The sequence below is a fragment of the Crocuta crocuta genome, unplaced genomic scaffold, assembly GCF_008692635.1.
Source record: "Crocuta crocuta isolate KB4526 unplaced genomic scaffold, BGI_CrCroc_1.0 scaffold3, whole genome shotgun sequence".
In the NCBI taxonomy this organism is placed as follows: Eukaryota; Metazoa; Chordata; class Mammalia; order Carnivora; family Hyaenidae; genus Crocuta; species Crocuta crocuta.
The window spans coordinates 11,284,742-11,298,271 of record NW_027529934.1 but is presented as its reverse complement, the minus strand read 5'-3'; the positions used below and the strand labels follow the sequence as shown (position 1 = coordinate 11,298,271).

The 13,530-nt window shown below is 37.8% G+C and overlaps 1 protein-coding gene across 1 annotated transcript in view; it reads right to left on the bottom strand.

The window, feature by feature from the left end:
• The window catches only part of HMCN1 (hemicentin 1), a 442,670-nt gene that overhangs the window by 191,141 nt on the left and 237,999 nt on the right, over nt 1–13,530 (bottom strand). Inside the window, exons 24-29 of the mRNA XM_077763274.1 lie at nt 12,520–12,792; nt 10,097–10,192; nt 7,064–7,258; nt 5,699–5,829; nt 5,387–5,534; nt 3,030–3,156 (exon numbers count right to left, since the gene is read on the bottom strand). Coding sequence (XP_077619400.1) covers nt 3,030–3,156; nt 5,387–5,534; nt 5,699–5,829; nt 7,064–7,258; nt 10,097–10,192; nt 12,520–12,792 — 970 coding nt within the window. The remainder of the gene's footprint in view (nt 1–3,029; nt 3,157–5,386; nt 5,535–5,698; nt 5,830–7,063; nt 7,259–10,096; nt 10,193–12,519; nt 12,793–13,530) is intronic.

Below are 13,530 nucleotides of genomic sequence, written 5' to 3'. Positions count from 1 at the left end.
CTCTCTGTCCCTCCCCCAGTCGCTCCCTCTCTCTCTCTCTCTCCCTCCCTTTCAAAAATGAATAAACATTAAAAAAAAGGTATGAATCTTAGGATATTATAGATTTCCCATGATGTTCCCTCCTACACTGTTGGTGGGAATGTAAACTGGTGCAGCCCCTCTGGAAAACAGTGTGGAGGTTCCTCAGGAAACTAACAATAGAACTCCCCTATGACCCAGCAATAGCACTGCTAGGAATTTACCCAAGGGATACAGAAATGCTGAGGCATAGGAGCACATGTACCCCAATGTTCATAGCAGCACTCTCCACAATAGCTAAAACATGGAAAGAGCCTAAGTGTCCATCAACAGATGAATGGATCAAGAAGATGTGGTTTATCTATACCATGGAATACTACATGGCAATGAGAAACAATGAAATCTGGCCATGTGTAGCAACATGGATGGACCTTGAGGGTGTTATGCTGAGCGAAATAAGTCAGGCAGAGAAGGACAAATATCATATGTTTGCACGTATAGGAGGATTAGGAGGAACTTGACGGAGGAACAAGGGGGAGAAGAAGGGCGGAAATGGTGGGGGAAAGGGAGAGAAGCAAACCATGAGAGACTCTTGAATGCTGACAAAAACTGAGGACTGATGGATGTGGGGGGAGGGGGGGATGGGCATGGAGGAGGACACTTGTGGGGATGAGCACTGAGTGTTATGTGGAAACTAATTTGACAATAAACTATTAAAAAAAAAAAATCCACTGATGTTCTTTCAGGAATACCCATAGCTAGTTTTTAAAAAATTTGCAGTGACTAAGCTCATAATAAATAACTAGATGCACTGCTGGATTAGAAACCTCTTAATCCTTCAGACTATGGGATTAAATGCAAACACATTTAATTTTCTGTGGTGGCATCCTTTAGATTTCTTGGTATGTCACTTTGTAGGAAGCTCCCAAAAGCTAAGAGAATAAAGTACCTTAGTTTAATGAATTTTAACTGTTTTTAAAAAGTGAATACTTGATCATGTTACTCAAATTTAAGTAACTTTAAAACTTTTATTGATCATTAATTATGGAAGTAATATAAAAATTTAAACAAACAAAAAGTAAGTATTATAATAAGAAAAGGTCTGCTTGATTTATTATCCCTAATGTGAATTTTCTCTCTAGATATCTCATCATCATAAGTTTGGTTTGCATTCTTTCACAAGTTTTTTTTCCTAAACATTTTCACCCTTAAACGTCTTCCCGAAAGAATTTGGTTCTTATGTGTAAATGGTATTGCTTTGTTCTTTCTACTTTCTCTTTTTACCTGACAATAGCTGTAGAGATATTTTTGATACCTATAGCTTGATCTTACTCTTTTTAATTGCTACACGGTGTTTCAAAATATGACTATGCTGTAAATTACCTCCTCATCTCCGAATATTAGGAATTAAGCAGTTTCCACTTTTCTGCTACCACAGTGTTGCAGGGAATATTACCTATTTTCGTGACCGCCCTGGAGTGGATGTACATGAACTCTTCCCTCTCCTAGATCCTGAAAGTGTATCTGCCACATTACAGCATATGGGCCTTCAAATTTTAATAGATATCAACAAATTGCCTTTCAGAGCACTAATTTATTTCCCACATTTTCTCCAACATTTGACATGTTTGAACCTTTATTTACTTGTTTTGCCAGCCTGACCTGTGAAAAACAAAATTCATGTTATTTTTGTTTACATGCTCCAAATTATTGACAGTGAGCACCTTTTTTCTTTTTCTTCCAAGTTTTTATTTAAACTCCAGTTTGTTAACATACAGTGTAATATGTGTTTCACGTGTAGGATTTACAGATTCAGTACTTACATATAACACCCAGTGCTTGTCACAAGGGCCCTCCTTCATACCCATCACCCCATTTAACTCAATCCTCTGGCTCCCCTCCAGCGACCCTCAGGCTGTTCTCTGGTAAGAATCTCCCTTATGGTTTGCCTTTCTTTTCTCCCCCTATGCTCACCTGTTTTGTTTCTTTTTTTCTTTTAATGTTTATTTATTTTTGAGAGAGACAGGGTGAAAGCAGGAGAGGGGCAAAAAGAGTGGGAGACACAGAATCCGAAGCAGGCGCCGGGCTCTGAGTGTCAGCACAGAGCCTGATGCGGGACTCAAACTCACAAGCTGTGAGATCATGACCTGAGCTGAAGTTGGACGTTTAACCTACCAAGCCACCCAAACGCCCCTCACCTGTTTTGTTCCACATACGCATGAAATCATACGGTATTTGTCCTTTCTTGACTTATTTTGCTTAGTATAATACTCTCTAGAGCATCTTTTAATACAGCTATTGTTTAATTGTATATTTTTAAATTGCTGATTATATCCTCCATGCATTTTTCTATGTTGCCATTTTTACTGATTTACTAAAAGTTTGCACACAACACTTTATTTTATACAATGCAAATCTTTACTCTTTGCTACCTAAGCCTTAGACCGGTACTCTCAGAAACCATAATGATACTCAAATTGAGACCAGGCTGTGAGAAATGAGCTCTCATGAACAATACAAATCAGTGCAGCCATATCATTGTGGGCAAACCTCAATAGCCCTTGAACTTGAAGGCTGGGAAATAATCTAATTGCTCCTTTGTGATTGTTTCTTTCTGTCCATTTATAGCACTAGCTTAAGTATTCATCTTGTCATAAACAAATTTTCTTATAATTCAAATAATCCCATGTAAAAGCAAACTTTTCTCTGCATTTGGATCTTGCATTTTTCATTTTTTATTCTGAGCCTATGGGTAGAATATTTGGTGTCCAATAAATTTGAGTTCCTCTATGTTTCTAAAATAAGTTCCCAGCATTTATAGTCTTATAAATCACAAGAATGAACAGTATTATGAGACTTTGAGAACATTTCTCAACAATATTGTTTTCCTTCATGTTCATTTAATAATATTTATGTGGTTAAAATAATTAAAAGGGAGGAAATCCACATGCATATACACATCTATTTTCTATCAATTGGACCCTTGCCACAAATAGAGAAACGGTACTCACTTGCCATCTTTGAACCAGCGAATAACGGGGAAGGGAGCACCTTTGACTTGGCATTCAAGGGCAATGTCCTGGCTGAGGACAACGGAGACTTCATTTGGGGAGTTGGCACCTATTATGCTGGGAGGAACTTGAACAGAGACATTTTATCATGAAAATCTATGATTTACCAAAGAAGAGTGGGGGGAGGGAGAACAGATTATCAATGATTTCCACAGCATTTCAATAACATCTTAATACTGCAAATAAAATATCACATAAAAATACCTTTCAGATTGCATTTATGGATACACCCCAATGTTAAATTTAAATATAGGAACATATTCATAAAAAATTTGCTAGCAGGATAATCACCTGCAAGAATTATGGTTGATTAGACCTAGCTCATTTTGAGTAGAAGTAAACCCATGTACAAAAAGAGTTGGGAATATAAGTGAGCAGTGAAGCTCATAAAGTGCAATTGACTACTGCTGTACATTTTGGAAAATGAATGACATAATCAATATTAATCTTATAAGATTCAAAACTGACATATTACAGCATAGTGCTGTTTAAAGTATATTACCCTGGTTTCTTTTAAAGAGCCTGTAGGCTACAACTGGATAGGGGACATAATATGAAAAAGATTATGATAGTTTTTATTCTTGAATTATCCAAATAGTGAAGAATTCCTGTACACTTCCCAGACTCTGAAGTCCTCTCCTTTCATATCATGTTAAGATGTTGGTCTTCATCTTCAGAGCAGTGACCAGCCACCCAAGTAGCTCTCTCAGTAGAGGAGGGGTATGATCAGATTTGTGCTCTGAGATCACATTTGCTGGGGAATGAAGAGTGGATTTCGGTGACAAAGAGTGGATGAAGGGGAGAAGTTCAGAGGCTACTTTAATTCAGTTTATAAATAATGATACTTTCACAGTTGGAAATGAAAGGAAGTAGATAGTTCAACACTGGATTAGGAAGTGAACTTCACAGATGTAGATAGATTTATTAAGCTGGGGAGGGGAAGGTAGAAAGGATGAGTGCCAGGCTCCAGCAGAGGCGAGCGGGTGGATGGGGGTGCTGTCAAGGGCATCACTGAAGGTGAGCAGAACAGATATTCATTGAGACCTTTCTGTTTGATATGCCACTAAGACATTAAAGTCAAGACACTTAGGGAAAGATGAGATACATATTCTAAGAGCTCACAGAAGGAGTCTGAGCTGGAAATAAAGATTTGGGGAGTCATCAGCACATAGAATTCAAAGTAAATGAGTGCCGAGAGAAATAATAACAATGAGACTAATGATAGAAAGATTATTTCGTTGTTTGTTACAGTCTGTACTTAATAAGAATAATTAGATAGAAAAAGAAAGAATAATTAGAGAAAATGAAAAGTACTTCAGGCTCTGAGAAGACTAATGAGAGGGATTATTTTCACACTAAAGCAGTTTAAAAATGGTAATTTGAATGCAGCATTATTCCCAGACTTCACTTCCACCCCAGACTGACAAACATATGACCATTTTGACGAACAAAATATTGAAAAGGGAGGAAGTCGTTTTATCATAAAGCAAACTTTAATTGGCAAATATAATTTCATAAACTAAAGTTTAAATTTATGATTACCATTAAAATTTCATAAATGTCGTATAATCGAATTTATACCCCAATTCTACCCACACTCAGAATTATCCCCTCTTAATTAGAATCAGGGCAGAGGCGATTTAGTTATAAGAATTAATTAGAATGCAGGGTAAGGAGCATTTGCTACCTTCTCCAGTTCAAGTTACAACCAAGCAGCTTCAGATGTCAAGAGCATTAATGAGTTTTAGTCTGCATTGTCCTGTATAGTTACTGCCCAGAGAATTTCCTGCCTACCTAACAGGAGAAATTGACAAGAGTAGTAATTTACTATTTTATGTATAAGACAGCACCAAATACCCACAGACATCTCTGTATGGTAATCAGTAACTTAAAACATTCTATATCACATGACTCTGGTTAACCAATATTAAAGACAAAATAATGGAGAGGAAACAAATTCTATTTCTCTTATCAATTTATTTTTTTATCTCTTTGCTCTTTCCCAGCTCCATCCAATTATAAGAAATGCATCTGAAAACTGGAGTTTTTTTTGTTTTTTAAGTTTATTTATTTAGTTTGAGTGAGAGAGAGTGAGCACAAGTGGGGGAGGGGCAGAGAGGAGAGAGAGAATCTTAAACTGGTTTGGCACTGTCAGCACAGAGCCCAGTGTGCGGATAGATCTCAAGAACCCTGAGGTCATGACCTGAGCCGAAACCAAGAGTCAGAAGCTTAACCGACTAAGCCACCCAGGTGCCCCTGAAAACTGGTGGTTTTTTTTAAAAGATCATTTCCCTTACCAAGCACATCGATGTTAAAATACTTCTGAGAAGTGCCTGCAATATTAACTGCTTTGCAAGAATATCTTCCTGCATCCTCTGGAGTGGCTCTGAAGAGCTTTAATATCTTTCCATTGTTCACAATCTGAGTACTGCTGCTTTCAGTCACCTTCAAAGGCCAAAATAGTCAGTGTTACTTCCAATCCTAATACAAATGCATAATTAAGAATTGATGTAAAATTATATATCATTATTAATGAGAAAGTCACATCTGAATGGTTTATTTCAGAGACAAAGGCAAGGAGTTATGCACACTTTGATGTCTTCATTTACCTGGACATTGTCCTTGTACCACATAATGATGGGAGAAGGAGTACCTTCAACTTCACAAAAGAGACTGGCCAGGTGATTGACCAACACAGATACATTTGTTACTTGTTCTTCATCTTTAATTACTGGAGGAACTACAAAAAGAGAGAAGTCATGGCTAGATAATTTTATAATAAATATTATTTATGAAGCTTCTTTACACAGGCCTTTAGAAAGCAAATTCTGAGATATGTGATAGCTAGAAAGTCTGGGCATAGTTTAAGGACATTCCTTAACATAAAGTGAAATATCTCAACCCATATATTTATAAGTAACTCATTAAATTTTTACTTTAACTGTCAGTTCAGAGCTTTGCAGTAAAGACAAAACTTAGGATACATTTAAGGAAGAGCCTAGTTATTCCACATACCGCTCAAAATGCAAACTCCTAGGGTCTTACTTAAGATACGTGGGACTCACTACTTCACTGATGGAAGTGCATATTGCCCAGTGACTGTGAAAGCCAATATCCATGAAATTGTATGCATGCATGTATATATTTTAGAGAGACTGCACGAGGAGAGGGGCCACGGCGGGGGGTGGGGGGGTAGAATCTGAAGCAGGTTCCACGTGGAGCCTGATGCAAGGCTTGATCCAATGACCGTGGGATCATGACCAGAGCTGAAATCAAGAGTGGGGCAGTCAACCGACTGAGCCATCCAGGCACCTCCATGAAATTTTAAAATGAATGCAACTTGAGACTGATGCAAAATGACAAATGTACAAGTATTTCAGTAAAGTGTTACTTATACTAACAAACAACTGGTAGCACCTACATGTTTATCATCAATAAATGAAGGTTAAGGAAATCATGGCAGAGCCAGTGAGATGCCATGTAAGTATAAATAAGGGTTAGGAATACTGAATAATCCCCAAGATAGATATGTTAGTAAAATAGACAAGTGTAGAGTCATGGCTACAGTGTTCTCCTATATGTTTACTTTTTTATACATAAAAGAATAAAATATATATTCATATTTTCTTGTTATGTATAAAATATCTTGGGAAAATATACACACACATATATGCACAAAAGCTAATAAATTTCTTTGCCCTATGGAGGATAAGTAGATAGCTTAGCTAGGCCATGAGACTTCTGACTTTTCTACCATTGAATTTTGAATAAAGTCACAGTGAAAAACTTACATGGAATTTTAAATCAATCCATCAATCAATTAATCAGTGCAGTCAAGATTATCAGTTTTGTTTGATAACATTCTATTCACATTAATATTAAATAATAATACATTAAGATATTAACATGTATGTAAACATTTGAAAGTGTCACATGTTCAAGGATATGATTTTGGTATTTTTATCTATGTTTACCATGGACTTTGAGGTTATATTTTTTTTCTGTGGTTCCAGCTTCATTGACTGCCACACAGATGTACTCCCCATTGTCATAGGGTGTAACAGAAGCAATGACCAACAATGCTCCATCTTCCAAGATAGAGATCCCAGGCTCTCTGCCTGTCAGCTCTCTACCGTTCCATATCCATCTGATGGTCGGTTTGGGGGTACCTAAATAAGTAAACATAGCTTTGTAATATTTTAAATAAAATTAGGAATCATTACAACATACCAAATATACTGAGGGGAGATAAACATTTTGTTATGACTATAATTTGTAAACTAAGGCACTATGCTACTCTTAAGATATTTCTCCTGGAGTGAAATGTCAAAGAGATTGGTATTTAAGTCCTCTAATTCCTGGTCAGTCTTAAGAGACCTATGATCTCTAGTGTAGAGTTTACACAAGTTGTTTTTATCAAGGCATTCAGAACACATTAAGCAAACCAAAGCATTTTCTTGAGTAAGTTCACGGTCATTAGTGGGGGAAAAACTATATTAATCAAATGGAAGAGCTCAGGGATGAAAATAAATGAAGAACAGAAAGCAAGAGACTATCACAGGAATACAACATAAAAATTGCCCAATCAAATAGAGCTCATACATGATATGTAGAAGTGATGCTATACAATTCAAATTTAAATTTTTTTTTTAATCTTTATTTTTGAGAGAGAGACAGAGAAAGAGAGAGAGGGAGGGAGGGAGAAAGAGAGAAAGAGAATCTGAAACTGGCTTCAGGCTCCAAGCTGTCAGCACAGAGCTCAACACAGGGCTTGAACTCCCAGACCATGAGATCATGACCTGAGCCAAAGTCGGATGTTTAACCAACTGAGCCACCCAGGCGCCCCTATAATTCACATTTTTAAGAGTCCTGATATAGTAGAGATGAGGAATCTACTACCCACACATATCTGGTGATCTCATGCTGTTAAATATAGGACAATAGGAACAATTCTTGACTTCTTATACTGAAAGTTGGGAAAGCAGAGAACAGGACTGATTTCCTAGATTTATTTATGACCAAAGAGTAAATGGAAGTGCTGTGCTTATGCATAAAATGATAAAACATTCTTGAAGTACATAATCGAGCCAAAAGCACATATTGGAAATAGACAGACATTAATTCTGTATTAAGAATATATTTATTTAGCAGACAACGTGTCAGGCACTATTCAAAGTGCTTTTATTTTTATTTTATTTTAATTTTTTTAATGTTTTATTTTATTTCTGAGAGAGAGAGACAGCATGAGCATGGGAGGGTCAGAGAGAGAGAGGGAGACACAGAATCTGAAGCAGGCTCCAGGCTCTGAGTTAGCTGTCAGCACAGAGCCCAACGTGGGGCTCGAACCCATGAACCGTGAGAGCATGACCTGAGCCGAAGTCAGATGCTTAACTGTCTCAGCCACCCAGACGCCCCTCAAAGTACTTTTAAAATTTACCTGATATCTATAAAAATTTTAAAAGCACATTAAATTAATATGACTGCACATCATTAATAATCTTATATTAATGGGTAATAAAAAATATTAAAGTAATGGTATATAATCCAAGATAAGTACAAAAGAATGACAGAATCTATAGTGTGTCATTAAGGCTAAAAGACTTATAAAAGCAGCTATGAAAGTCATATTTATGAGAAAAAATAAAACAAAAGGATTGGCCTGTTTCAATGCATGGATAGTAAAAGGCTGACTGATGAGAAAGAGAAGGTGAACTGATGGTCTGCAGTTGTCTGTCTATGTTGTCAAAGAAAAAAGGGGTATAATCATTTCCTCATTTCTTTACATCCTGCTCATTCCTTTATGGGTTTCGGTCAGACTTCTCAGTGAATATTTGTCAGGCTAATACATGAAAAATTAAAGGAACAAGCAAAAGAAGTTGCATTATCTTTAACTTTTTTATATATATAAAATGTTTTATTTATTTCTGAGAGAGAGAGACACACACACAGCGTGAACGGGGAGGGTCAGAGAGAGGAGGAGACACAGAATCTGAAACAGGCTCCAGGCTCTGAGCTAGCTGTCAGCACAGAGCCCGACGCAGGGCTCGAACCCACGAACCGTGAGATCATGCTCTGAGATGAAGTCGGACACTTAACTGACTGAGTCACCCAGGCGCCCCTGTCTTTAACTTCTTTTTTTTTTTTTTTTAAATTATTTTTTAAAATGGGAGGGGCACCTGGGTGGCTCAGTTGGTTAAGCATCCGACTTCGGCTCAGGTCATGATCTCACGGTCTGTGGGTTCGAGCCTCACGTTGGGCTCTGTGCTGACAGCTCAGAGCTTGGAGCCTGCTTCAGATTCTGTGTGTCTCTCTTTCTCTCTCTCTCTGACCTTCCCCCACTCACTCTCTGTCTCTGTCTCTCAAAATAAAGACATAAAAAATAAATGGTAAATGGTAGAACAATCATGGACATGATGAAATTTGTTGCAAAAGATAATGATAAAGTACCTAGCTACTTTATTATTTTTTAACTTTTTTAATGTTTATTTTTATTTTTGAGAGAGAGAGAGGCAGAGTGTGAACAGTGGAGGGGCAGAGAGAGAGGGAGACACAGAATCTCAAACAGGCTTCAGGCTCTGAGCTGTCAGCATTGAGTCCAATGTGGGGCTTGAACCCACGGACTGTGAGACATGACCTGAGCCAAAGTTGGACACTTAACTGACCTAGCCACCTAGGCACCCCTCTGGGTGCCACATTTTAAAGCCAAATCTTGTTAGAAATAACAGAAGTAGCATAAACTAAATGGGAAAGATACTACATAAAACAAGTTTGAAATAGCAGGTCTTTCCATTGAAGCAAATAAAATATGTGTAGGGGAAAAATACTTCTTCAAAAAGCTGTTATTTAAAAGAAGGATTAAAAAATAAAACAGAGATTAATTGCTATTATGCCCAAATGTTATAACAAGGACTAAAAGTGAATCTTTTTATAATGATGTTTGTGTTCAACAAAGAATTCTAAAATAATATAACTTTATGCCAATGCCCGTATGTCCAAGTACTACACACCTTTTGCGGGACATGGAAATGCGATTCGCTGGTTGGCCACTCTTTCTTGGAATGGAGTGTTATATGGAGGTTCTAGATCTTCCAGTGTAGGTGGTTCTATTAGAAACATAAATGCATTATCACAGGTTTTCCTTAAGCAGCATCAAACTCTCCTGAGGCATTAACAACCAGGTACATTGGTGAACTGCTCTCTTTCCTGATTCCTCTTTTAAATGTGATACATATTTCTAGCTGCCCGGTATTTCTAGGGATGTGACCTAGGGATCTAAAACTCAAAAAATGTCCCCACCCTCCAAATTTACTATTTTGTGCCTCCCACAATCCTGCTGTGTTTCCTTTGTTCCCTCAGTTAAGGTGTCATGCTTCACCCATTTTTCTTATGTTTTCCTCCCTTACTCCTGACTTCCATATCCAATCATATAGCGCCATATGTTCATCACATACCTGCATCTTCCTCCATCCCTAAGATCACTGCTGATTCAAACCCTCACTTCTATTGCTGAAATTAATAGGCTTCTTACTGGAATCCTTTTTTCAAACGCGTTCCCCTTTGGACTCATAATCTACAGAGTCCTTAGACTATTCTCTCTGAACTGCAAATATCATTTTGGTGCTTCCCTGATGAGAATCATTACTTGTATTCATTTTGGCTGTAGGATAACGTCTCACACCTGTTCTTCCTTCAGTATACCTTATCAGTGAATCCAATCTCCCTGAACACCCTCACTACCATCCATTTCCTGAAGAAATCTGGGAGTCTTTCTTGAGTCCTCTATCTCCTTCACTCCCTATATCCAATTGGTCACCTTTCCTGATGATTTCCTCTTCTAATTATTTTTTGAGTCCATTGTCTTCTTTCCCCCAGTCCAGCTACTATCATATTTTGCCTGAGCTATTTCAGTAGCCTCCAGCTGTTTCTCTTCACCTTCTCTAGCCAAACCATTCTCTCCCCAAAGAGTGACCTTTTAAAATCTAAACCCGACACATCATTTCCCAGTGACAACCCCTCTGAGTCTTTTCACTGCACACAGAATAAAGTCTAAATTCCTTAATCTAGATTGCTAGATCTTGGTTAACCTAGGTTCCTAGATCTCGGATAATCTGGGCCATGACTGTGTGTCCAGCTTTACCACATGTCACTCAACACTCAGTCTAAAATGTGGTCAGCTGGCCTTTATTGATTGATTTACTGATTTATGCCAGTGTATCCAAATGTCACATTTCCTCTTCTTCACGTTCTACATCCTTTTCCTGGAAGGCTCTCACCACTCCACCCCACCCTACTGCATATTTGCCCACCACCTAACATACTTCTATTCCTTCTTCAAATCTCAACTTGTATGTCCCAAGCCTTGAAAACCTTCTTTGATTTGTCTTTCTTTAAAAACTCTTACACATCTTCTACCATTTCATGACAGCATTAACCAGTTTTTGTTTATGAGATTATCTTGTAAATATCTATCTCTCCCATTGAAGCATAAACATAAGCATTCAGTAAAGTCTGCCAAATGAATGAATGAACTGGATAAGCTCTCCAGCAGTGCGCTAGCTGCCCATCCAAAATCGCAATGGAGCAGTTAAGTTACTGTGTACTTAGTACTATGCTAAATACAATACCTCCTTATCTTTTCTTCTTGTCTTTCCACGGTCATTCTCTCTGTCAGGAATGCTCTTCCCCTTAATTTCCATATGGCTGGTTCTTTCTAGTCAACAGATCTCACACCAGGTATAACTCCTCAGAGAAGTCCTACCTGACAATGCAGTCTAAAGTAGTAAACTGCTGAGAGCATCACCCTATTCTAATTTTCTACACAGCACTTCTCACAATCTGTACGTCTTGTTTATTTGCTTGTTTTCTGCCTATTCACAGTAGAACAGCTTATGACAGCTGGTGCTTTACTTTTCTCACTACTTTCTCCTCATTGCCTAGGATATGAAAGACCCCTGGCAGGAGCTTGATAAATATTTGTTGTTTGAAGGAATAAATATTGATCCTTAAAGCCTCAAAACAAAGCCGACATCATTAGGGGAAACAGTGGATCTAGATTTTTAGGGGTCAATATTGAGTGCATGCTACCAGTATGAGGTGAAATCTTACTCCAATGCACTCTGTTCACAATTTCTCCCAAACCAAAACCAGAGGGTGGGGTACTTATCTAGGATTGTTTCCATTATTGACATCATCCATGGGAACTTCATTTTCAAAAGTAAACATACAAAAATGGCTGCAGGTTTAGTAATAGTATGGTTTCACTTCTTTCTAGAATTGTTCTCTTTTCTTGACTTTGAAAGTCATAAAAGTTATAGAAATCTTCCAAAAGTGATCCAAGACTATCCAAGATTATATATCTTGTATAGACTCCAGGGATTTTTCCCCACTCCCCACCTCCACCATACTTATATTTTCCTATGCCCTAAATCACCTTGGACATATAGGGTTATTTCCGACTCATCACTGCCTGCTATATTAGTGGCCACACATGTATATATGCCGGCGTCAGAGAGCATGGCTTGGTCGATGCGTAAAGTTCCATCTGAACTGATAATATTCTGCCCTCCATCAACCAGCATGGCGCTTCCATCTTTAAACCAGGTGATTACAGGAAGAGGCGTCCCTTGAGCATTGCACGGAATGTCCACTCTTTGACCAACTTGGACTTTCATTAGTTTAGGACCACGCTGTATCTTTGGAGGAACTAGAAACAATTGAGCATTAATAATCCAATTAAAAATGCTTTTAACATTTATTTATTTATTTATTTGAGAGAGAGAGAGAGAGCAAGCAAGGAAAGAGCAGAGAGAGGCAGACACAGAACCTGAAGCAGGCTCCAGGCTCTGAGCTGTTAGCACAGAGCCTGACACGTGGCCTGAACCCATGAACCCCAAGATCATGAATTGATCATGACATGAGCTGAAGTCAGATGCTCAACCAACGGAGCCACCTAGGTGCCCCTATAATCCAATTTTAAACAAATTCTTTCCTTTTCTCAGTTTAAATGAAAACTCTTTATCAAGAGGCAGCATTAAAAAGTGACACGATCTCAGGATTTGGACCCAGGCTCAGGCCACTAACTAGATGTGTGATCTTGAGCAAGTCAGTAAATTTCCTGAAGCCTTTTTCCTTGATAATCCAGGCCAAATAACCTAATCAATATCAGTACACTGCAAAGATTATGGGAAATAATAAATCTAAAACCCCTCATGCCAAACTTGAAGAAGAAACAAGTATGTAAAAATGTTAGGTTTCCGGTAATTTATAAATAACTTAAAGCTTAAGACTCCTTTAAAAGGCAATCTAGATGATTTCTATAATATAAGGGAGTAAAAGAAAAAGCATTTCTCTTCATGTACTCCTAATTTTTGTTCTTTGTGGAAGGTTTAGCCAGACAGCAAGAGAAGCTTCTCATTAAAAAAAAAAAAAAAAAAAAAATTTC